This window comes from Hippopotamus amphibius, chromosome 8, assembly GCF_030028045.1.
Source record: "Hippopotamus amphibius kiboko isolate mHipAmp2 chromosome 8, mHipAmp2.hap2, whole genome shotgun sequence".
In the NCBI taxonomy this organism is placed as follows: Eukaryota; Metazoa; Chordata; class Mammalia; order Artiodactyla; family Hippopotamidae; genus Hippopotamus; species Hippopotamus amphibius.
In genome coordinates this window covers 144,249,415-144,273,067 of record NC_080193.1, presented here as the reverse complement: position 1 = coordinate 144,273,067, position 23,653 = coordinate 144,249,415, and the positions used below count along the sequence as shown (strand labels likewise).

Genomic DNA, 23,653 nt, shown 5'->3' with positions numbered 1-23,653 from the left:
CTAGAGACGGGAGCAATACGCTTTCCCCGTAACTGTAAAGACGTAACCGTACGAGCAGGACCTCCTGAAGTGTGCGGCAGGCGCGAGGCTCGGGCTCAGGGCCTCCCTGGGTTCCCTGCTCCTCCACGGCCAGTCCAGTCCTCCCCACCCATCAATGCCCGCTCCACCCCCGCCTCTCAGCACGCGCACGACCCCCACCTGCCCATCCCACCCGCGCCGGGGGAGCCCTGCCCCCCAGTGCTCACGCGGATGCCAGGGCCTCACCTGTCCGGCGTCAGCGCCTCCACGCTCTCCTGCCGCCTGACCCGGGGAGGTGCGGGCCGTGCGCTCCCGGGCCGAGGTATTCTCCTAAAAAGGGACATAAAACACTTGCACACTTCAAAGTGGACAGAAGGAAACACATTAATGTTAACACTTATTTCCAGGCCACCATCAACATGCCAGTTAGGACACAGTCTGTAGAATATTAAGAATGTTCCACTCACCTGACAAGTCTAACCTTACCTTCTCACTAACGTTAAGGTGCAAAAAGTAATAACTTATCAGGAATCAAACCATGACATAATTTAGCCATAAGTATGAATTTCCCTAAATCTCTAAAATGTTCTTCGTGTGTTAGTTATACCTCAGGTACAAGAACATTAAACAGTTTTTGCTTTCTTTGAACAAATATTTCCTCACATTCAAGCTCAAGCATTAAGTGAGCTGCGGAAGGTATGGAGAGGAGCGAGGCAGCCGCGCGGGCGGGGACCAGGGCACACGGACCTGACAGCGGCTGGGAGCTCGCACGGCGGCTCGGAATTCTCCAGCACCTCACCCTTCTCCTGGCCAGAAGGTCCAACGTCTCCTTCTGGATGGACGACAAGCCAGCCAGCAGTTCGCAAAGAGAGAAACGAACAACTAGTAAGCACGTGAGAGACAGCAACCAAACAGGCGCAAATATAAACGAGCTTTTTCTCATCTATTGTTTCGATGAAGTTAAAACAGACACCTGATGTCTAAACTTGGAGGAGACCTGGGGAAATGGGCACTCTCAAATCCTGGAAGTACAAACTGGTTCAACGTCTCAAGAAATAGCACTCAAAAGGCAGGTCGATCAAGTCAGCAATTTAACTTAAAGGAAATACCATCTAAGGAAAGAAGCGGACACGTGTACACATTGGTGTCAAGACGCTCACCCGCCAGCATTTACGGCAGTAACAGACGCTAGGAAACTTTAGGAAACTGCATTTTGGTCACGTGTGAGACCCTCATATAAGACAGTTATCATATTAATAATACGTATCACCGATAGAGTAGGGTAATATCCCCAACAATTATGTAAACACAGGTGGAGTTCTATAAGGACATTCATTCCGTTAAGAGCAGGGGGACTGCCAGCGCTTTCCATTTTCTTCACATTTTTCTACATTTTTTAAAGTTTTTTACTTCGGCTCTGTACTGTATCATTTTTATAATCTGAATAAAGTTTTCTTCATTTTGATAAAAATTTAATCAGTAAATAATAAGCCCAAGCTATTAAGACAAATTTATTCTACTATTTAAAGTAAAAGGGCTTTTTATACCTTAGAAACTGCCAAAAATAAATCAGAATTTCATTTTTGGAAATATAGTTTATACTCAGGAAAAAATCCTGAAATGTATTCTTTTGAAACATAAAATATGAAAATTAAACCTTAAATTGGTGTAGTTATGTCTCCTTAAGTTACTTCACTAATACAATGTGTAAAACATAAATCTGAGAGTACACGTCAATATCTACACAGACATCCACAATTTAAACCAAACTGATTTATTTAAGGCCATGTCCTACCTGCATCACTAGGAGAGTCACCTAAAAAGGAAAAAAAAGGTACATCAGATAACTTCTGTGTTAGGAAACCTCAGTACATTAAATGAGAACAGGATTAGAGAAAAATACATAATTAATAATTTTGGATGCCTATTGGGGGAAAAAATGGTTATTTCCTCGTAGCCTTTCTTCTAGTTTCCTACTGCTATTGCTTTATTTTCAAAGAGAGAAAGACAAAGAACAAACAAGACTATGACTTATAAGGTGTTATTACATGAAAACAGGAAGCAGGAATGAGAAGAAAGCGCATCAGGGAGATGAACGAAAGAAACGGAGCAGGGGGATGTGGCAGAGCCCGGAAGCCACGGAAGACGGAGTCTGCGTGTGCGGGGCGAGCGCAGGTGAACCCAGGGAACAAACTGTGGGCATCTTCAACTCTGGGTGAAAGCAAACAGACGCCCGTCTTACGTAACTCAGCAGTAAGTGTTCTTCCATCGGCTCCTAAATAAGAAGAAAGCTTCGCTTGCCCCACGCGGGCCTGTCTTGGCACTCTTCACCCAGGACCCTTGTTCTTCAAGAGCTGCTTTACGGGGACAAACAGGACCGACGTGGCCACAACCAATGAGCGAAGCGCGCGCGGCAGGGGTGGGTGGGCCCAGGGTCGTCCCTGTGTTACACCCTAACATGCACGAACGCGTGTGCAGAAGAGCCAAAACCCCCTGGATGCAGGGGAGATGCCCCCCAGGGGTGGGCCCAGGTTACCCTGAGGACACACAGACAGGAGGGACAGTGCCCTCAGGGCCCAGAGCTGTGCGCCAGCGGGAGGGCCCGCAGAGCTTTGGGTGCCTGTGGGCACCGCGACCACAGCCACCAAGACGCTGCCCCACAGAGGGCGGCTCTGGGGCGTGGGGTCCGGGAGCCCTCCAGGACCCCGTGTGTGTGGGATGCAGAGCCTTCCAGGGTCCCAGCCCACAGAGGGACACAGCGGAGGATGGGCCTGGGGAGCTGGCTCCACACGGAGCCTCTGGAAGACGGGGTGATGTGACGGGGCTGCCGGGAGGCCACGCAGGAGCTGCAGCCGCTCTCCTCTCCTCGCGGCAGTGTCACCTTGGTGCATGGGGAGAGACAGCATGAGAGCCGCGGTGCCACTGGCCCCGCCGCCACAGCCCCGGCTTTCCTCCAAGCCCACGCTCTCGGTGCTGGGGACAGGACACGTGGGGCTCAGAAAGGTGCCTGAGTCGCGAGCTGACGCCCAGGTGGCGAGTGCACGTGGCAGCCCCGCCCCCGATCGCCAAGCCCCCAGTGCCCCTTCCTCCCTGATGCCCGGGCCCTCGGCGCCCCTCTGCCTCAGACCCTGAACCACTCAGCCTCCCCCCAGACTCCAGGGCCTGGACCCAGGCCCAGACGTGCAGGCCCTCTTTCCCCCTCATCCCTCGTCCCAGGTGAGCGCACCCCCCGCGGCCAGGCTCCCACCTCCGGTAAACGCTGCTCCCCTGAGCCGGGTGTGGGCCGCCCCCCTCCCCAGCGCACACGGCCCAGGCTGGCCTCGCCTCTGGACCACGCACTGGGCCTCCCACATCCACACGATCTGAATGGGACCGAACCACTCATCCTAAAAATGTCATCCGCTTCCAGCTGCTACGCTCCCTAATGTGGCCACTGGCCCCAACGCTCACCCCTGCCCCTGCCCAAAGGCTCCCCCTGACCTGGGTGCAAACTCCCCCCCACACCTCCCACAGCGCACTGGCCCCTGCTCACTCACGCACTCCCTGCCCCAGGCCTCGCACCCAGGAGGCCTTCAACCAACGTTTTCTACGGGAACAGACGGACAAACGCCGGCCTCAGCTGGCCGCGCCCCTGCTGCCCCAGCCCCCACAGCCCGCCCCAGGCCGCGCTGGGACACCCCCGACACGTGTGCCCGGAGCCACACGCCCTCCACGCCTGCAGGAGCTCCAGGGCCTTAAAGAGCAAACGCTGAGCGTGGACTTTACCACGACTTTTCTCAGCGCTGAGAAAGAGTATGTCAAGAGCAGAACCCCACAGAGGCAGGACGCCAGCCACTCAGAGCACGTCGCAGACAGGAGCGGCGCGCTGCGCGGCTCTGCCGCCGGGACCCCCGCGGCCACGGAGGCTGGTTCCCAGCGTCCTCACTCCTCTGGGCCTGCCCCTCACCTCACAAGGGACACGGCGGGGTGGGGGGGCTCAGGGGAGTCTGCGGCCATTGGGCAGCGACCAGAACCTTCTCTGCAGTTTACGTAAGAGGCAAAGTGAGTCACTTGCCAGCTTGGGTCCCGATGTGTGGAGAAGGAGGGACGGGACTCTCTGGAGGTGAAACACGAGGGAACCTGGGGCCGCGGCCGTGGGACGCGCGGCGTCCACACCAGCAGCGCCACGTCTGGGGTCTGGGGTCGGGGTCTCCCTCACGGGACAGCAGGGGTTGGCGAGGCCCCTTACCTTGCTGCTTCACTGTGGGTTCCGGCGCAGCGGTGCCTCGCCGCAAGCTGGGTGAGGGATCGTCGGAAACACCAGCCAAGTTAGTATTCGCGTCTCTGGTTCCTGACGTGAGACCGTGGAAACGGGTTACTGAGACGGAGCAGTGCCCGCTGGTCACCGGCGCACCTTACCCACCTACGCGTCCCACCGCAAGCTCCCCAGGATGCCCGGGGCAGCCTTCTAGAACATGCACCTACAACACCCCTCCCGGGCCTGGCTGTGCGGTCAGAGCAGGGAAAGGGGCACCTGGCGTGAGCAGGCCCCGCCCCCTCAGCCCAGGCAGAGGCCTGGGGCCCCCACAGCCGGAGCACCTGGCCCCCCATTTCCAGGACCGCCCGACACTACCAGTCTCCCCTGGTCTCCCCACGACAGCCAGGCCTGGGAGTCACAAGCTGTAAACAGGCTGCACCTTCAGGGAAGCAGGAGAAAAAGAAAAAACATTTCTGGCCTACCGAGCAGCCCTAGACATGTGGAAAGCTCCCAAACGCTCGCCTACTCATTACTGACTGACGTGCAAATGTTTGTAAAAATAGAAAAAATATCAAATACCTGAGGAATAAAACATTTTTCCTATTAAAAAAAAGGAAGAGATTTTGAACTGTGGCAGGACCCAGGGAGAAAACCTGACCCGTTACAAAAGGGGCCCCCCCCACTCTCTAAAATGGATCAGGAAACAAAAATAAAATTAGGAAAATGTTCCCTTTCCCGGAACAAAATCTTATAACTTCTCAAAAGTACTCAAAGAAACAGTTTATGTCAGAATTAAACTGTCATTAACTATCAAAGAACTGCTTTATTTTATGTAACAGAACTACGTAAAATAGACAACATAAAATTTTCTGAGGAAATTTTTTCTCGATCTGTAAAAATGATGCTGATTTAGTCTGATTCAAGTACACAGTTAATTATTTATGATATCTCATAGAACCAACATGAAATACTATTATTTAAAAAAAATCTAAAAATGAGCATAAACTGGGCAGTCGTAGGTTATCAATTTTAGAAGAAAACACCCCAATAACTTTAAGTTATCATATATTATTTGAAAGTATCAAATATTTTCGATACTGTGCAAAACCCACCAGCACAGTAAGTAAATTAAAAATGCATTATTTCTGTCCATAGCTCGAGGAGACCAACAACACTCTGCACAATTTTATCTCCTGAAAGTTCTTTCTTTCTTTACTTTTTTGAGAGGCGTATGATGGTTGTTTTAACATTGCTACTGGTATTAAGGCTTACTAAACCCCAAATTCGCACAAATAGAAAGAACATAAAAACAGACTATCATTTACTAATAAGACTACAATCAATTCTTAATCAGAGAGGGCAGGCTAACCAGCTTGCCAAGCAACAGCTTTAAAAAGAAAACAATGCACCCATGGGACTCCCTGGTGGTCCAGTGGGTAAGATTCTGTGCTGCCAATGCAGGGGGCCCGGGTTCAATCCGTGGTCGGGGAACTAGATCCCAGATATATGCCACAACTAAGAGTGTGCATGCCACAACTAAGAGTCCACATGCCGCAACTAAAAAAAAAAAGAGATCCCATGTGCCACATCTAAGACCTGTCACAGCCTAAATAAATAAAATAAATAAATATTTTTTAAAAAATAACGCACCCATAAGAAATTGAAATTACTATGAACTGGCAAAAAAAAAAAAAAAAATCAGTGCATTAGCACCATCTGTTGCCTGAATTATGGGTGATTACTGAGCCCTGAAGGCAAGGATGTGGGCAGAGCACCTCGCCTTGAGGGGGGTTCTCACCCCAATGAGATCACAAGCACAAAGCTGGGGACACGGGCGGGTCACAGCGTCTACACAAGTCACTCTCTCTGAACCTCAGCAACCTGCCGCAGGGCCCACAGCACCACAGGAGGGGCCTGCCATCCTGCCAGGGCTCTGTGCAAACTTTCGCTGCACAATGTTGCTGACTTCATCTAAGTGTAAATGCAAATAACCAGGGTTTAAAATGCGGGATCTGCCTGGCCCAGTGACCAGCCTTAGCATCATACCATGGGAGGCAGAGACACTAAGTGCCTCCTGACAGGACATAAGGTAAAGGGCACAGCATCACCTACACAGGGGTGAGGCAAAGCGCTCCTCAACCCAGATCTGATCAGGCCTTTAGATCTAATAGAAATACGGGGGGGGGGGGGGGCTGAGGGGGGGCCACACGTGAAATGACACCCCCAGGAAGCAATCAGACAAATACCGAGGAGGGAACTCCGTACAGGACAAGCCACCTCACCTCTCCAGAAAGTCAATGTTCTGGAACAAAAGCGTGGGGGGAGAGGGGTTATTCCAGATTCAAAGAGGTTAAAGAGACAAGAAGAAGAATAAAAGACATACAGTGTGTTAATCTTAACTGGATCCTGGTTTTTAAAAAAATAACACTGTTTAGACAATAAGAAGGCAGCCTGGGTTTTAGATGCTCTTGGAGGACAAGTCTGTTGGGTACAACAATATTGCGGCTATGTAAGTATGTTTTTGTTTTGTGTTGCTTTTGTTGTTGCTTTTGAGGTGCACGCTGAAGTATTTAGATAGAACTATTTAGAGATAAAGTTTTAAAATATTTTTTAAACACTTTGAAATATTTCATAAAACCACGTCACTACAGAGGAGGCAAATACTGTTAGGACACTGAATCTAGGTGAGAGGTACATGGGTGTGAAACATTCTCTTCTTTCTACTTTCTGTATTTTTCATACTGAAAACATCTAAACAATAAAACAAATGAAATGAGGGAACCCAAGCAAAGTAAAGACATGGATGGTGAAGGCTGCAGGGAACCTCAGACGGTCCAGCAGCTGAGGCAGGCGCAGTCTCCTCAGACAGCCTGCGCGACGACGTGAGCAGGGCAGAAGACGTTCCTGTTTCGAGAAAGAAATGAATACATTCCTTGCTGAATTCTTCAACCCCCCTGAAAAGGCAAACAAGAACCACCAAGCCCACGCATCCTCCCAGGGCGCCCGGAGCGGTCAGCACGACACGGCACAGCGCAGCGCTGGTTTGGCGCGCCGGCCAGGAGGGGAGGGGACTGTGAGGACAGGCCCAGCGGCCCTGCATCTGGAAACCACAATCAACCTGGGACCTTAAGGAAGCCTAACAACTCCAGCAAACCCTGAACTTGGACGTGAAATGACGGCCAGTGCAGGCAACACCTGTGATGACAGGGACCCGGGTGTGTGCAGGGACCCGGCTCAAGGCAGGAAGGGTCCGCGGGGAGCGAGGCTCACCAGGACCACCCGGGGCAGGGGGCGCACAGGACTCTGCTCGCGGCCACCAGGTGGCACCAGGCTTCCTTCTGAGCGCCGCCTGCCGCAGTGCTCTGCGCTTCTTAAACACGGAGCTTTTCTTATTTTCGCACATGCAGGTAAAGATCTGTAAAGATCCACACAGCCCAATGTATGTCTTAAGAGCTATCTCAATTTATTTTAAATCCATCACACCATCTCAGGACAGCGCTAACTCACCCTGACTTGGGCCCGTAGTAAGCTTCAGGAAGTGACTGGTACTAACGCAAGCGGGAACGGCACGCCTGTGACACGCCGGCCACTTCAGGAGCATCACCTCATCAACCCTCAAGGCAGGTCTCCTCACAGCCGCGTACCCACGAGGAGACACCGGCTCGGAAGGCACCTCCTCGCAGCTCACTCCAGCCCAGCAGGCACGCGGGTCTGGGTTAGGATGCGAGGCTGCCTGCGCAGGGCAGCCCCTCACTCAAGCTTCGCCCCTGCCCACCCCCTCTCCTGCCGGGGCCGCCCTCCCACAGCACCCGCCTGTGGCTTAGAAAAGCTCCCATGGAAATGAAATACAAGATGTGGCTGAACTGCACTGTGCGTGGCCATTGAGAAAAGAGTTTTCATTCGTAAGAAATCATTCTGCCCCAATGTAGGTCACTCAGTCCTCCCACACTGCTCCAGACCCAGATACACCACACAGAGCTGACCTACTTGGAACAGCATAACCACGGATCATCACGGCTGAACCAGTGATGGGACAGGAGGCTTGCAAACACACCCCCCTTAGCAAAGCGAAAATCAGTAAAGGGAGAACGCAAGTACAGAAAGATGGGCTTATTGTTGTTCTAGCTACAGAATTTTTCACTACCAGATATATCCGGGGTAAGTTCAGCCTAAAAAAACTTTTTCCTTTCCCTGGAGTCAAGATTTACACTATTTTTCTCCTTCAATGTCACTCAAGAATTGCCATATTTCTGAAGAATTTAGTTAAACATCACAGACGACTACATACAGTTACAACCTCCGATTATCCCACTGCCATTCCAAATCTAATTGCACGGTATCAGCAGGGAGAGGATGTGCACACTCGTCACACTGCCAGCCTCCAATGTGAGAGGTGTGCCACGGGGACACCTGCTCCGGGTGCTCCAAGCAAGCACTTCAAAGTATTTATTGTGGGGCATTTTCTTAATAGGACACAGCAGAGCAGGCTGGAGAATTGAAAGATAATTTCTCTCACTATCCACATCATTCTGTAAAATTGCAGTAGCAAGATAAAGAAAGCATTTTCACTTAGATGTAAAATGTTATACATAACAAGGCATGTAAAGGTTAACTTGTTGAGTTAATCTTCTTTATCATAAAACTTAGCAAATTAAAGCAAACAGACTGTGAAGTCATTTCTGTTCTTTGGTACATTGTGGGGAAAAAAATCTGATGAACATTAAAGTGGTTAGAAAAATAAAAAATAATGATAACCACGCTGAGATGTAAGTATTCATACCAAAGTGGTGAGGAATTTAATCTAAAGAATATATTTTTCTTACCTATTTCTGAAGTTGCAGATTCCTGATCTAGTTCATTATTTAATCCAGACACCATGGGGTCTAAAATTCTAGCTGAAATATTATCCTCCTTTCTTCCTGACATAAAACAGTTAACAACAGATTAAAATATTGCAAAAGTTTTCACGTTTGGCTGCTCTGGTTGGGATTTACAGGGGTTTATGCCAAGGTCACCAACTCACTGTCCCGTCAACTCGATGGTCAAGTCTCGGCCTCCGCGGGACCCCCGCTCAGAAGCACTGGATAAGACCCCTCCCTCTTCCGGAACGTCCCTCCCTGGGCTTTCAGGACGCCCGCTCTCCAAACTCCCCTCCAACTTGCTGGCCTCTATCTCCTCTGCCAGAGCCGCCGCCGCCTCTCCGACTCTCGAATCCTGGGCTCCACGCTCCCCGAGACTAATTACTGCACGAAGGCCCACAGGCTAAGCTCCCGGTGTTCCCACCTTACTGTCAGCTTCTCCAGCTCTCTCCTGGGGCCCCAGCCGCACACCTGCCTGCTAGCCCAACACCTCTGCCTGGCTCTTTCACAGGCATCTTGACGTTAATGCCTCCAGAACAGAACTCCTGGTGCTGCCACCCGATCCGCCAACCAGCTCCTCTCAGAGCCTCCTCACGTCAATAAATGACACCAAGGAGGTGTCAGACCCCTCCCCCAACCAGTCCTATCTGTGATTCCTCGCCTCTCCTCTCCAACAGGTGCCGTCCAATCCGTCAGCACACGCGTCACCCCCTCCACGAACGTAGCCTGCCCTTCGCCTGCCACCAACCCCCCGTCTTCTCGGCAGGGACTCTTGGGTCCCAGCTGTCACCGCCTCTCACCTGGATGCCACAGCAGTCACCTAACTGCCCTCCGGCCTCCATTCCTGCCCCTGCAATTTTAATGGGGCGCTTCTCAAAGCTAAGTCAAAGCCTGCCTCAGTCCTGCTGGCCATCCCCCAGGGCTTCCGTTCACACGTACTCTAACACGCCCCGCAGACGCGGCCCCACGACCCCGGGCTGCCCGCTCACAAGCCCCTCCTCCTGGCACGTCCCCTCTCTCGGCTCCAGTCTCACTGCCAGGCTTCCAGCTACTCCCACAGCCAAGCCTGTCCCCAGTCAGGGCCTCTGGCCATTCCTGGACACCCACAGGTCATGTGCTCCATGACCCTAGCCAACTCTGTCCAGACACCCCCTCCTCAGCAGCCCTCCCTGCCTACACCCCCCCCTCCCCCGCCACCACACTTCTCTTGGCTTCATGTCCCTTCAAAAGGTTCATGGCTAACTAACACAAATGTATACACCCTGAGTTCTCTTTATTATCTGTCTTCTCCCTATAAATCATCCTCTCCACGAGGGCAGGAACTCCTGAGCTATTTGCAGAATTAAGAAAGGAAGCCTCCCATGGGCGATTTCAGCCAGTGACTGCGTCACGGAAGGGAACCCGTGCACGGCGGGGGCAGCCCTGTGGCTCTGACGATGGGGTCCGCAGGCCCCTGCCCCTGCCCCACTCGGCTGAGGGCAGCGCTCCAGCGCCCGGGCCACGTCAAGCAGGGCGCATCTCTGCTGCTCCCACAGGGCTCCGTCTGTTCAGTGATCAAACAGGAGCAAGGGGTCAGGCAGCTAAAGGTTTCGACTGGCAAACACTCACTCACAGCCTCCCTGGGCTCACTCAGTCTTACCGAGCTGTTTCACGGTATGTTCCTTCTTAGCTTTACTGTAGGAAGAGTTACGTTCTTTTTCAGGGGAGAGACTATTTTCACTGGTTCTAGAGTCCCTTCTTCCTGACATGAAAGTGCACAATGAAAATATGTGTTAGACGTAATTTGTAATGCTGCATATTATTGAACAAATGAATGACATTACAATGTGCTCACTGATCAAAATGATTTGCTCTGCTACACTCTTACTAGTTAAGAATAAGCAGAAACTATCATATTCTTATGCAGGATGTTTTTTGGATCTTCTAAGGATTCTAGAATGGCTTTAAGATTCTAAGTATGTCTAACAAATGTGAAACCCTCCCTCTGTAGTAAATGAGAGGCTTCTCTCCTCGCTCCTCAGTGGGAACACAGAGGACCTTGTGCCTCGCACACCTCCTGGGTGCTGGACCCTTGCCCAAATGCTACCCACTGAAGCGAGGCAGTATGACAGGCTACAGTGCCAGCTTTGCTGCGTGAGGACCCAGGGTGAGGTCAGTGCCCAGCTAGCAGGCAGGGAAGAAAAGAGTTCACCGATGTGCTGACAGCTCAGTAAAGCTTAATGTAGTAAAGCTAGCAAATCTCTGATAACCAAATCTCTGAAAGACCGTATAAAAGGAACCCTACAGTACAAGCTCACTGGTTAACTCAGATGCAAACACCCTGAGTTATTAGAAAAGAAAAGCAGATGATATGACAGCTTAGAAAATAAAAAAAAAAAACAACAGAACAGCTACGGGTTAAGACTCAATACAGGCTAGATTTAAGATACAGCTACAAAAATCAATAAAGCTCCTATATTCCAACAATGATCGCTAAAAATTAATGACGGCAAGAAAGATGCCATTTCCAAAGAAAACTGAAAGCAAAACAGCAAGCAAGCAATCCCTGACTGATGGACACACCCAAGCACCTGCACACATGTCGGGAGAGGAGACCCCATCTAACTTGAAAGTAGCAGTATCCAATCTTCTCAGAATAACAAAAGCCTAAATTTCACTCAGTTACATCCTGGTAAGGTTTGTTTGTTTTGTGGGAGGTGGGATTCTTTGACTCCTGAAGTGATTGTAAAATGTACCTGGAAGAATAAGCAAATAAAATGGCTTAAAAAATTTTTTTGAAAAGAAAAATGATAGGGAACTAGTAGTGAAACAGAAAACAGCAGAGTAAAAACAAAAACACCAGACACCAGACTCCAGAAGGCCTGTGGGGAGATCACAGAGCAGGAGGGGAGGGTACAATTAGTCAGTAAGTGACCCTGAACACCTGGTGAGTAATTATGAAAAAATAAATTCAGAGCCTCATTTTATACCATGAATTACAATAAGAGAGAACCAAAAAGATTAAATACAAAAACGTATGACAAAACACAAATCTTCATCTCTCAAATCTCCGGACAAACTACAAAAAAAAAAAAAGACTGGCAGCTTCCAGTGCATAAAAATTAAACACCTAGGCAAGTCAGAAAGCAAACATAATTAGAAAAAAAAGCCGAAAAAAATATAAGAAACAAACACTTATTTCCTTAATGTACCTGGAGCTCACGCAAATTCAGAACACGCAGACTCCAAGTGCTTTCCATCTATCAAAATCAGCAAGCCTTTCAAACAAATGCCTGCAGAAGGTGTGGGGCAGAGGGTACAGACAGCGTCCACTGCAGCTAAAACTTTAAAATGCCCGTAATGACCCCCGTGCCAGTAATTACACCCTGGGAACCTGTCCCACAGAGATCGCCCAAAAGGGAGAGAGCTTCCGACCCAAAAAAGTTCATTAAAGCATTTATCAATGTCAAAGAGTGGAACTTACCATCTAAGTTTAACTTCTCAGTGAAAAATTCCCACTGCTACATTCTTGCCACATTTCTTTAACTTTTACAATCAGGAAAAGGAAGACTTTTCAGGAACTACTAGGGCTCATTCAAAGTAACTTCAGGCTTCCATTCAAAGCCTCCACCACTGCCGGCCTCCAGCCGTGCTTCCCGGCACTGGGCTGACATTCCTTCCCTACTCAGTGGGCTGTCACGAAGAGGCGCGTCCTGGGGCAAACCCAGGCCAGGCCCGCTGGCTTCAGCCTCAGCGTTCAGCAGGACTCCCCACGATGGTCTCGGCTGTGTTTAAACGCACCCACACCCGCTGTCTAAGGGCGGGATGCTCTCGATGCCCATCCTGCGGCAGGACTAAACCAGCCTACCCACTCGGAAGAGCCAGTGAGACACAGATGACTGACAAGTATCTCTGGAAAATTAACATTCGATCACATCTTTCAGATCGGAACACAGATCTCCAGCAAAGAGGTGTACTCTGCCCTGGTGTCCTGAGCTCACACACGTGAGCAAGCGCACACACACGCGCATGGCTGTGAAAGCCACACACCCTCATCATTTTCACGTAGTCTTTGCTCATTCCTCCCACAGGCAAATCTGCTCTCTAGCCACAGAAGCTTCTACCTACTAGATGTTGTGATTAAAGCAAAGCATCTAATGTTTTCAGCTACATTATATGATACATCCTGCAGTACCTTCCACAGAATTTTTGGACCGCCGTTTTGACGTCTTTGTTGTCACTGACCTGGATGCTCTAGTGGAAATCTCAGTCTTAAAGAAAAGAGAATGAAAAAAAAAACAAAATTAGCTGATGCACCACACAGCAATACCATGAGCAGATTTATTATTCAAGCTCGATGAAAACAAACAGGAAACACAACATCTGGATGCTCTCAAAGGGGAGCTGACCCCAGATCAGTGCAGCTAAGCACTCACGACCTGAGAGTGTGAATCAGAAGGAAGTTGACACCTCTTTCACTCTAAACGCAGAATTCCACTTTTGTGTGCAGCCCTGAAAAGGTCAGCCATCCACTGACAACAGCTTGAGAATCGCTGTCTCAGCAGATGAGATTATGAGGACTCAACTTCCATCGCCCACCATACACTTAATTACGTCAATCCTCTTGTGAACGACTCAGAGTGAAAACGTACACGATGTGTGTAAACAGAGCACGAATCAGAGATAACAGCACATCCCGTCCCTCCCACCACGGGTGCAGCTCCCCGGCCCGACCCCCTCTCAACCTGCCATGGCGGCCTCCTAATTAGCCTCCCAGCCTCCACTCTACACCTGTCCATCTTCCCTACAGCCGCCAGGATATGCTTTCTGAAATGCAGATTGGATGATGAAGTTGGGGTGAGTCTAACCTCCCCAGGATGGCCCGGCCTTGGACCATCACCCACCCACAGGAAATGCACTGCAGGGTCCCACCAGGCGAGGTGGAGCTTGGACCGGTCCCTCCAGCCAGCCCTCCTGTCCCTGTCTGCCTGGTGACTTAATCCTCTTCCAGACTCATCCGAAGTGCCACCTCCACCCCCTCCCGAACGACTCCCCTGCCGCTCTGTACACCATACGGCATACTTGTCAAATAAAGGTATAAGGAGACCTAGGAGTCCACAGCAGAAAACCAGAGGATAAACACACCCCGTCTACTGACAGGCAGGAAACCATTTAAATCATTACTTCTACAGCAAAGTAAATACGGAGCTATTGTGGGCGAGCCTCTGCCGCGAGCTCCCCCGTGCCTCTGTGGATGAGGGGAGGACCACAGTCCAGCACTTACGATTCCAGCACAGCTACAGGTTTATGTCCCTTAAAATTATTTTTTAAACTTTACCTCTGTTTCAGCTTTGGAGCCTTTAAAAGATCCATCTGACAGCTTTTTAGACATCTCTGCTGAGCTTGATGACTAGGAAAAAAAAATTTTTTTTCAAGCTCTAGAATTATTCAACTCTGTAACATCTAAAAAGGCACGGAGATGTTTTCTAACACTGACCATGGGAGCACCATGTCACACCCCACCCCAACCCCCTGCCGTCGCTGTGCGGCCTGGCTTCCCAAAGGGCCGTCCAAGATCTCTGCCCACGCGGGCCAACCAGGAGGCCAAGGGCGTCAGAGGCAGGGCCTCGCAGGAAACTGCAGGGAGCAGTGTCTCCTGGGCCCACACGGTCCCCACGCCAGGCCCAACGTCTCGGAAATGTTCCAGGGACACGGGGGATCTGGAAATGGGGGAAGGAGTGAACAGAAACTCCCGCCACCCGGGGAATCACCGCCCTACTCCTATCTTCTGAGAGGGAGCCACCCTCACCTCCCGATGGAGAAGGTCTTTGTGAGCAAAGGCTTCAGACTCCGTATCAAGAAAAAACTCTCAAAACAAAAATGATGTGAAAACTGTAAGCACATTAAATCAACACCTTAAAAAAATCTCACACGTAAATCAACTCTCAGAAAGACATACCTAGATCTAAGGAGTAGAAGAGACACAATCACTGAGACTTTTCTCCGTGAAAAGCAATGGATGCCTATTCAATACGTCAGCCCTTAAATGTCCTCATAACTTCGTTATGAAGGTAGCAGACGACATCCAAAGTGGTCTCTTGTGCACAGGCCGGGCTCTGTGCCCACGGTCCCCCAGCCTGCAGTGCGCAGCTCCCGGAGGACACAGGAGGAGGGCAGCACCCACATGTGGCCACTCTGACCTCAGACTCATCCTCCACTGCCACGCAGGGAAACACCCGTGACTTCTCAAGTGCCTTCACACCTGCTGTTTCAGAGGCTGAGAACGTCTCACCATCACCTCTTCTGAGTCATGGGATTAGACCAGAGGCTGCAGATGAATCGGCAGGGCCTGGTTGGAGCTGAGTCTCCTCCTCCCGGAGCTGCCCTCACGGAAGCCTCAGGGCTGGGCTCTGTGGGGGGCCCCCGCTCCCAGGGGAGAGAACAGCCAGGCCCCCAGAGCCCTACTCCACAAAGGCGTCCCAGACAGACACAGAAGAGCCAAGCCAGCAAAATCACCATGACAGGTCTGTGCACACCTGCCTTTGGCCAACAGGACCAGCTGGGAGCAGGAACACAGTCCCTTCACTCTGGTCTCAACACTTCTAAACAAAACCGTCAGTCGCTCATGGCTCTAATACGTCTATACATCCACCTATAAAAGTTCTCTCTGGAATTGTCTACTTAAAAAACCCATCACCACCAGCAACCGCAGTGAACGTCACGGGTGGGACATGGGGTCTGAAGGCCGGGAGGGCTGAGAAGGTGCCCAGGCAGAGGCTGCCCCGTGCACAGTAAAACGCCCTAGAAAATGCAAGTGCCACAGGAAAGCCAGCTCACTGAAGAAGGCTTTCCTGAGGCCTCTGAAGAGAGGCAGAAGATGCGGAAAGTCTTTGTTATTTCTATTCTGCGATTTCTATAACCTCTATGAGAACCCAGGTTTTTATGACACATAAACCATGGTGGGTTACGTGACTCCAGCACTGAAAAGACCAGTTTCCAGGCCTGGCGCAGGGTCTGTCCCACAGGGCCCACGTACCTCCCAGTGCCACACCAGGGATGCAAGGCCACAGTGGCCGTCTCGGCAGCAAGGAGAAAGGCTCAGGCCTGGCCGCCTCACTCGGGCAGACCCTGAACGTTTCCAGACCTGAGCTTCCTCCTTTCCAGCAGCTGGAGACCACAGGATCTCCGGGACCTTCCCAGGACACTTTACAGTTATGTGATGTCCTCACGAGAACCAGCGTCTGCAATGCCATCCCTGCCAGGAGACTGACCCTATCTACAGCGAGTCCAAAATAAGCTGCACATCTAGAAAACACTGCCTGAAGCCAAAAGAATTTTCTGGAAAATCCTCAATTTACCTGAAAATTTAATTAAGCAAGAATTCAGTAACTGAAGTCTCATTGCATTTACCTGCTAATGCCTTGGAGACTTAGAAAGTAGCCCTAATCCTTAATAAACGCAGCCAGGCCCACAGCCCGGGGACCCCCCCACACCGAGGCTGCCTGGAAACACTGCTCTCAAAGCCAAGGAACTCGCGGCTCCCCAGCCTCCAGAAAAACGCCCACAGCGGGCAGGACAAGCAAAAACCAGGTTACTCTAAGGTTCTGCCAGAAACTCAAGACTGTCATCATTTTAAATCGGTGATAAGAAATCCAGGTTCCTGATCACACTACAACGAAGACCAAGGCCATTTTGGAGAACACCACGAGCCCTTCCCAAGTCAAAGGCGGAGGTTCTCAAATGGGACTCACCTTCTTCTCTGGCTTCTCACGCTCGTGGCTCTTTTCCCTGTCGGGGTCCCGGGAGTGCTCCCCATCCCGCACCCTCCGCCGCTCCCGCTCCCGGCCCTTGTCCCGCTCGCGATCTCTCTCCCGGTCTTTCCACCGCTCCTTCTCCTTTCCGCCCTCAGTCTTCCGCTCCCGCTCAGCGTCCCTGTCCCTGTCCCTGTCCCTGTCTCTCTCGGGCCGGGCCCTGCTCTTGGCCCGCTCTCTCTCCCCTTCGCGGAACTTGTCTCTCTCGGGGTCTCGGTGTCTGTCTCGGTCGTTCTCCTTGGCCTTTTCCTTGTCCCTTTCCTTCTCTCTTGGTTTGCTTTCTTCCTTTAATTCCTCTTTCTGTTTTCGATCTCTGCTTGTACTTCTCTCGTTTATCTCAGAGTTTCTTTTATCCTAGAAAAAAAATAAATAAAAGGCGGATAACAGTATCACTTATAAACGTCTACCCCAACCACAGACAGCCTCGTTATTTTTCAGATGCACATCACTTGCATTCACCTCTTTATCTTTATGAACCCTGGACTCTTCCTCCCTTGCGTTCTTATCATCCAATTCCTGAGGTTTCGACGTCAGCGAGGGCCTTCCTTTTGCTTCCACCTTCTGTCTGGCTAACACTCTCTTCACCGCATCGTCGCTGGAGAGCTTGTCCCAACAGGAGGAAATAAAATGCAAGGTTGCAATGAAATTAGTACATTTAATAAATATGAATGTCAACATTCAAAGATTACTCATTAAAAGGATTCTCTGTCTCCTAAAGAAATTCAAAGGAAAAAACATTAAAAGGAAACGAATGTTATCACAGACAACGTCCAGCATCTCCTATACCCGTCCCCTCCAGCACTCCAGCGTTAACAGCAGAGTCCACTCAAGCTAAATGAACCCTGGGTCCCTTCTACCCAAGCTGCCCAGCACGGACGTGTGTGCTGTTCAAGGACACCAAAGCTGATCCGACCCACGCGACTCTACAAATCCCTACTCTTCTCCGGGGCCAGAGGCCCAGCACTGAAAGGGCCTGAGGAATGATCTAACTGGAGCCCATCAAATGCCAACGTCCCTTCTGCAGCGTCCCTGACCGCCCCCCAGTCTCTGAACACCTCCGGTCAGGAATCCCACTCACCCCCCACACTCCGCTTTCCGCAAGCCTGCACCGAGCCCTGCACTGAGTGACTGTTACACGCCAGGGTAGACCAGGGGCTGAGGACGCACTGTACTAGCAAGACGGCCAAATACAACCACCAAAGTTGGTGTGCTGTGGGAACACGGGGGGGCTCCAGGAAAAGCAGCCAGTCCCACGCGGCAGCCGGGGAAGCAGCCCCGCCCAGAGAAACCAGCAGCACAGGTGAGGGAGTGAGGGGGCGCAGGAGCCCTCAGGGCGCGGGCAGCAGGCAGGCGAGGAAAGGACCGGAGAAGAGGGGCTTGCTGAGCAGTGCACGCTGCTGGGGACAGAGGATTCAGCAGGAAGACTAGTCAGATTTACCTTCCGGAAGGACGAGCGACGCGAAGCATCTGGGGCTGGGGACAGAGGCCAGCGCCCTGGAAAATCAGCTTCTGCGTCTCCACGCCTTGGACCCACCAGGACAAGGCTCTCCTGAGGCCCCAGGAGCCAGTCTGACCCCACTCCCCACCTCCCACTGCTGCTGTGTGAGCTGAAACCCGCCCTTCCCATCCTGGTGACATGGAAGGTCAGCCCCCAGCCCACAGCTCATCAGGTCCATGAAGGGCTGTATTAGCCACGCCCTTGATAAAGGTCCGACGCCGCTCCCCTGGGGGCTACCCAGATCCCACAAAGAAGGCAGGCCCTGGGGATGACCTGCCCCCGTCGCTAAGCAGCGACCTCCTCCGACGGCCCCGGCTGGGCTGTGAGGCCAGAGAAGCCAAGATTCTAGCCCGTGGTAAGGATCTCAGGAAATGCGGTCCCTGCACAAGTGAAACGGGATTTCTTTGAAGGCAGCACGGCTCTGCAAACACCCAGCAGGGGAGAGGGAGGGATGGAGAAGAGGAGGGAAAGAGGGAGGGAAGCAGACCCCAGAGGCTGGAAAGGCAGGCAGAGAACAGGTCCAGCCCACAAGCCCCCAAATGAAGAAAAGCCGCTCCTCCGGCCACCCGGGCGCTGACTGGAAACAGTCACCTCCCCTGAAAGCAGGCCCAGATGGAGCAGGAATGCAGGGCTCGGAGGCCGGGCCGCGGCCTCCAGCCACGTGCCCCCGAGCGCAGAGCCCGTGGAGTCCCTATTTGATACTGACAGCTCGCAGACTGTGCACAGCGCTCCCTCATCTGTTTCACCGGACAGCTTTGGACCCCTTCTGCAGGTCCGCGGCCCCAGGAGAGGTGGGACGGGACCGCAAGCACAGGGTTAAAACCCCCTCCTTAGACACCTCCCGCTCCGCTGGGTGGCCTGCCCTCCCGTCTGGTCACCCCTCCGAGCTGGCAGCTTCCGGCTCCGGGCGGCGCTACCTTGTTGAGACAGCACTTTCCGATTCTCTGCAGCAGCTCGTTGGTCCTTTCGGGCTCGTGCCCGGCCACAATCCGAGCCGGCTTTGCCAACAGCGGCTCTCCGGAGACCATGACCACCACGTCTATGGCCTTCTGAAGGAAGCTAATTTTTGCGTCTTTATCCTAAAAGATTTCATTTAAAACACAAATATTAAAATACTTCAAAAAGGGTTTGCATTATCTTCAGTACGTTCAACAGGCACAGTTCCCGTTTAGATAAAAAGCTATTCTTAGATGTGTCGAATTTAGAAATCCTGACTCTTTATAACAACCACCACCAAAAAAAAAAAAAGTTTTCAGTACAGCTTCTAGTTTCAGCTGGCGGGCTAGCATGAACCTTGGGAACACGAACGCCACCTCTCAAGGGTACAGGAGTGTGCTACGCAGCTGCTGCAAAGACCGTGAAGCAAGGAAGGGCTCACGGCGACTCCGGGGCGGCCAGCCTCGTGTTCCCACCACAGGAGCCGCCACCACGCCGCTCATCACACCCCGCTCAGGAAGGCCGGCAGGGACAGGGCCTCAAACCCACCTTAACATTATCGGACTTCATCTCGGCGTCCGTGTAGAGGCCCTTCATGAAACCAGTCATCCTGATCACCTTCAAAAGATAAAGCAAGGCCACGGTCAGCACCACCCCCAACAGCCTGTGCCTCAGTCTCGCCCACCGCCCCTCGCTAAGGGCCCCCAGGATCTGTCCACACCCAGGTGTCATTCACCCACTGATGCACGCGCACCAAGCATCTGCCACGTGTGAGGCCTGGTCCCAGGCAGGAGCCAGCCTGGGCCTCACAGAACTCAGCCTGGCTGCGAGGACAGGTAGCCATGACGGACCCACAGGGCACGGAGCAGGGCAGGCTCACCCCTAATCCAACTGCAGGAGGGCCTGGGGTGTTGGGGAACACTTCCCAGAGCAAATCCTAACTACACGGAGACCAGAAGCTGACAGGCATTGAGGAAGCACGCACCAGGCAAAAGGAACAGCCCCGCAAGGTCCAAGGCCAACCAGGTCCTGTTCAAGGTGCCAGAAGAAGTCTGAGAGGAGGAGCCTGAGGCCAGGGAATCAGCAGGGGCCTGACCCAGACGGCCTTCGAAGCCATCAGGATATGGACTCAGCCTCAGGACCACGAGGAGGCCCCGAGAGGTCCAAAAGCAGCAAACGGCCCCTTGCGAGGGTCGCTCAGGGCAGCAGAGAGCATGGATTTTGGAACAAAAAGGGATTTCCAGCCTGGGTTTCTCCTCACCACTGTGTCACTCACTTCCTGGGACAGAGGGGTGCTCTGTGCCGTGCCACCTTTGTTCTCCCCTCCTCCCTGGCCCCAGTCAACATGGGCCTCCCAGCTACCCCTCAGTCAGGCTTTGGGGGCGGTGATGTTTTCTGTTCCTCCCCACCCCCAGACACACCAGGGCCCTGGGTTCTCCCAGATCAGAGGTCTTCAAGACGTAGCAGGTCGCTCTAAAGTCAATGTAATGGGTAGCAATAAGCATTTTAAAAAAAAAAAAAAAACAGATAAGAAAATATCAGACTGCACTGTATGTAGTAAGGATGAACATGCCTATATGCGTGTGTCCTGGGTCAGACATAAAGAGTATCTATTACCATAAAACAAGCTAAAAAAAAAAGAGAAGGAAAGTCCCACACTAATACCGGGCTTCTTCTCTGAGACCAAGCTACAGCTGGCTATTAATTAAGCTACCTTTCATTCCTCAATCTACCTAGCAGCTGTGCTATTTTTTCTTTTCCTGACAAGCCAGATGGAATATTAAGAGAATCCTGCATCTAATATTCCTGGAACTTTTGCATTTTGCTCCTTTTGAGATTTTTCCAGTGTGCTGACAGTTAAAATTGTGAGCAATCATTTTAAGCAACAAGAGACATGAATTTCACAAGATCAATGATTCAGTTTACAAAAGAGGTCGAGTTGGTGTAGCAGTAGCTAAAATACTAACATGGTGATTTGAATACAATACTCAGGGGCAGTAAAGAATTTTCGTATGAGGATCTGCACGTATTACGTGGAAATGCTTTCCATACGTCAATCGTTCTAACAACTTCAGCACGTAAGTGACAATTAGTGTATTTATCTTTACACAGGTAGAGAAGTTTTGACCTTAGGTTAGGAAAAACCTGAGGAGGAAAAGCAGAACAGCGCATCCCGATCGGAGACACGGAACTCCTTCCCCACGGCCTGGCTCCCTGGCCAACCAAGTCCATTCCTGCCTGGACCCCGCTCCTCCTTCCGACCCTCCAGGAGGTGGGGGCAGCAGCCGCCACGAGCCCAGGGCCACACCAAGACCCCCAGGACGAGGTGTGCCCCCCAGCCTCCTTCCGGGCTCTCCATTTCAGTGAGGGGACGGGAGCGACACGGAAAGTGAAAGTGTGAGGCTGGGGTGGGAACCGCTGTAGTCGGCCACGCACCTCCCGGCTAAGTGACTTGACCCCTCCAGGGTTCGAGGATGCTACCTGCCTACCTCACAGGGCGGGGGTGACGCAGCTCCAGGCCTGGCTCCCACCAGGCCCTCCACACAGCCACGTCCCTTCCCCAGACCCTGTCCCGGGCAGGTCTAAGTGCTGCACCAGCGTAGGAGGAGGGGGAGAGCCCAGTCAAGACTGCCCTGGGGGTGTGGGTGGGATTCGAGAGAGCTGTAAGCACAATTAGGGTTTTTAACGTAAAGAGGCACACATTATAAGCCAAGATGGCAAAAACGAGTAAAGCGAAGTTTGTGGCAGAGTAAGACACCCAATCTATTGGAAGAGTGAGAAGTGAAGTTTAAGGACCAACACGGGGCAAGAGCAGGAGCCCCTGGAGACCTGCAAGATCAACCTGACTCCTAATGCCCAACGAGCGTGCCTGAGTTCCCACGTCAACACCGCACTCGATGCACTTGCAAATGGGCGCCGCCACCCCGAGCTACAGCAGCCTAGACGGATGCCACTCGACCACGAAGGTTTGTTGTGCACCTTCTGTGCAGCGCACCTGGGTTATGCCAACAAACAAGCCACGGTCACCGCCACTCAGGAATCCACCAGCCAGCGGGGAAGAGCTACAGGCAACCAAGCTCAACACCGGCTCTGCCGTTTATCAGCAAACGCTAACCTGCTCTTTTGTAGTTTCTTCCTTTCGGGTACCCCTCCGACCCCCTTCAATAAATTCACCTATAGGTACTGCACGGAGCAGGTGGAGGGAAACCTGGGGACCCGGGGTTACAAAACAGAATAGCTTCGTCCCCCTGGCATTTGCAAGCATGCTAGACCCTGCGGCCAAAGAAAAATCACTGAAACAGCTCTGCCAGGCTGAGGGGAAGGTGCACTCTAGGAGATGCACGGGCAGGATGGGAAGAAACAAGGCTGCTACCGCAGGGGCCGGGAGTCTCCCCGGAAGAGGCGGCCCCCGGGGATGGGGAGAAGGGTAGCACGGGGGTGAGAGCAGAGGCCCCGCGGAGTCCCGCCCAAGGGTCATTCGGCCGGCCAAGGCCGGGCTCCTTGGGAAGGGGCCGCGCTCAGCGACTCGAGGTCCGACCCTGACGCCAGCCCTGGTCCAGACCACCAACCCTCACCCGACAGTGACCCCCGGCCCCCACATGGGCCCTGACCCCCGGCCCGCACCCCGGCCCCCACATGGGCCCTGACCCCCGGCCCGCACCCCGACCCCCACATGGGCCCTGACCCCCGGCCTCCACATGGGCCCCGACCCCCGGCCCGCACCCGGCCCGCTCACCGGGACCCCGGCCCGCACCCCGACCCCCGACCCGGCCCGGCGCTCACCTCCGTGATGATGTCGTGCAGGTACCGGAACGGGGGCTTGTTCAGCAGCTTCTCCGTCAGCGGCGGCCTCCGAATCACCTTCCCCAGAGCCTCCTGCGTCCGCTTCACCACCGCCGCGTTCATGGCGGCGCCGCCCGCGCCCCGCCTGCCGCCGAGCCTACGCCCCGCTCCCCGGCCGCCGCCGGCCCCGCCGCCGCCGCCCGCTCGGGCCTGGACGCGCCGCTCGGGTTCCCATCCCACAGTGCACCGGAGCGCGCCAGGGCGCGTGCGCGGGGCCCGGCCCCCGGTCGCCAGGGCGGCGCGGCCTTAGCAACGGACGCGCCGCGGGCCCCGCCCCTGCCCGGCTCCGCGGCCCTCGGGGGCGGAGGTGCTCGGCCCGCGTGGGGGAGACCAGACCGCGTGACAGCCGCGCGGCTTCCAGGGCTCGCGTGGCCTGTGTCACAGGTTGCAGGGGGACTGGACTGAGTTGTCTCGAAAGACACACACCCTCTCCTGTATGTTACCTCCTAGGGCGTCTTGGGCGAGAAACCCC

General features: G+C 52.8%; 1 protein-coding gene across 5 annotated transcripts in view; it reads right to left on the bottom strand.

Moving 5' to 3' along the window:
• Positions 1-23,348, bottom strand: part of TRAF3IP1 (TRAF3 interacting protein 1) — a 62,605-nt gene extending 39,257 nt beyond the window's left edge. For 2 of the 5 annotated variants that reach the window (XM_057745853.1, XM_057745854.1), the window contains exons 1-11: positions 23,122-23,348; positions 19,888-19,956; positions 19,320-19,481; positions 17,364-17,507; positions 16,845-17,258; positions 14,432-14,503; positions 13,289-13,364; positions 4,247-4,348; positions 1,814-1,834; positions 766-850; positions 265-348 (exon numbers count right to left, since the gene is read on the bottom strand). In XM_057745853.1, the coding sequence (XP_057601836.1) occupies positions 265-348; positions 766-850; positions 1,814-1,834; positions 4,247-4,348; positions 13,289-13,364; positions 14,432-14,503; positions 16,845-17,258; positions 17,364-17,507; positions 19,320-19,481; positions 19,888-19,956; positions 23,122-23,244 (1,352 nt within the window). In that variant the 5' untranslated portion in view covers positions 23,245-23,348. Of the gene's footprint in view, positions 1-264; positions 349-765; positions 851-1,813; positions 1,835-4,246; positions 4,349-9,078; positions 9,175-10,753; positions 10,856-13,288; positions 13,365-14,431; positions 14,504-16,844; positions 17,259-17,363; positions 17,508-19,319; positions 19,482-19,887; positions 19,957-23,121 lie in introns of all 5 variants that reach the window. The other 3 variants (XM_057745855.1, XM_057745856.1, XM_057745857.1) reach the window with 2 other exon arrangements.
• Between the last annotated feature and the right edge of the window lie 305 nt (positions 23,349-23,653).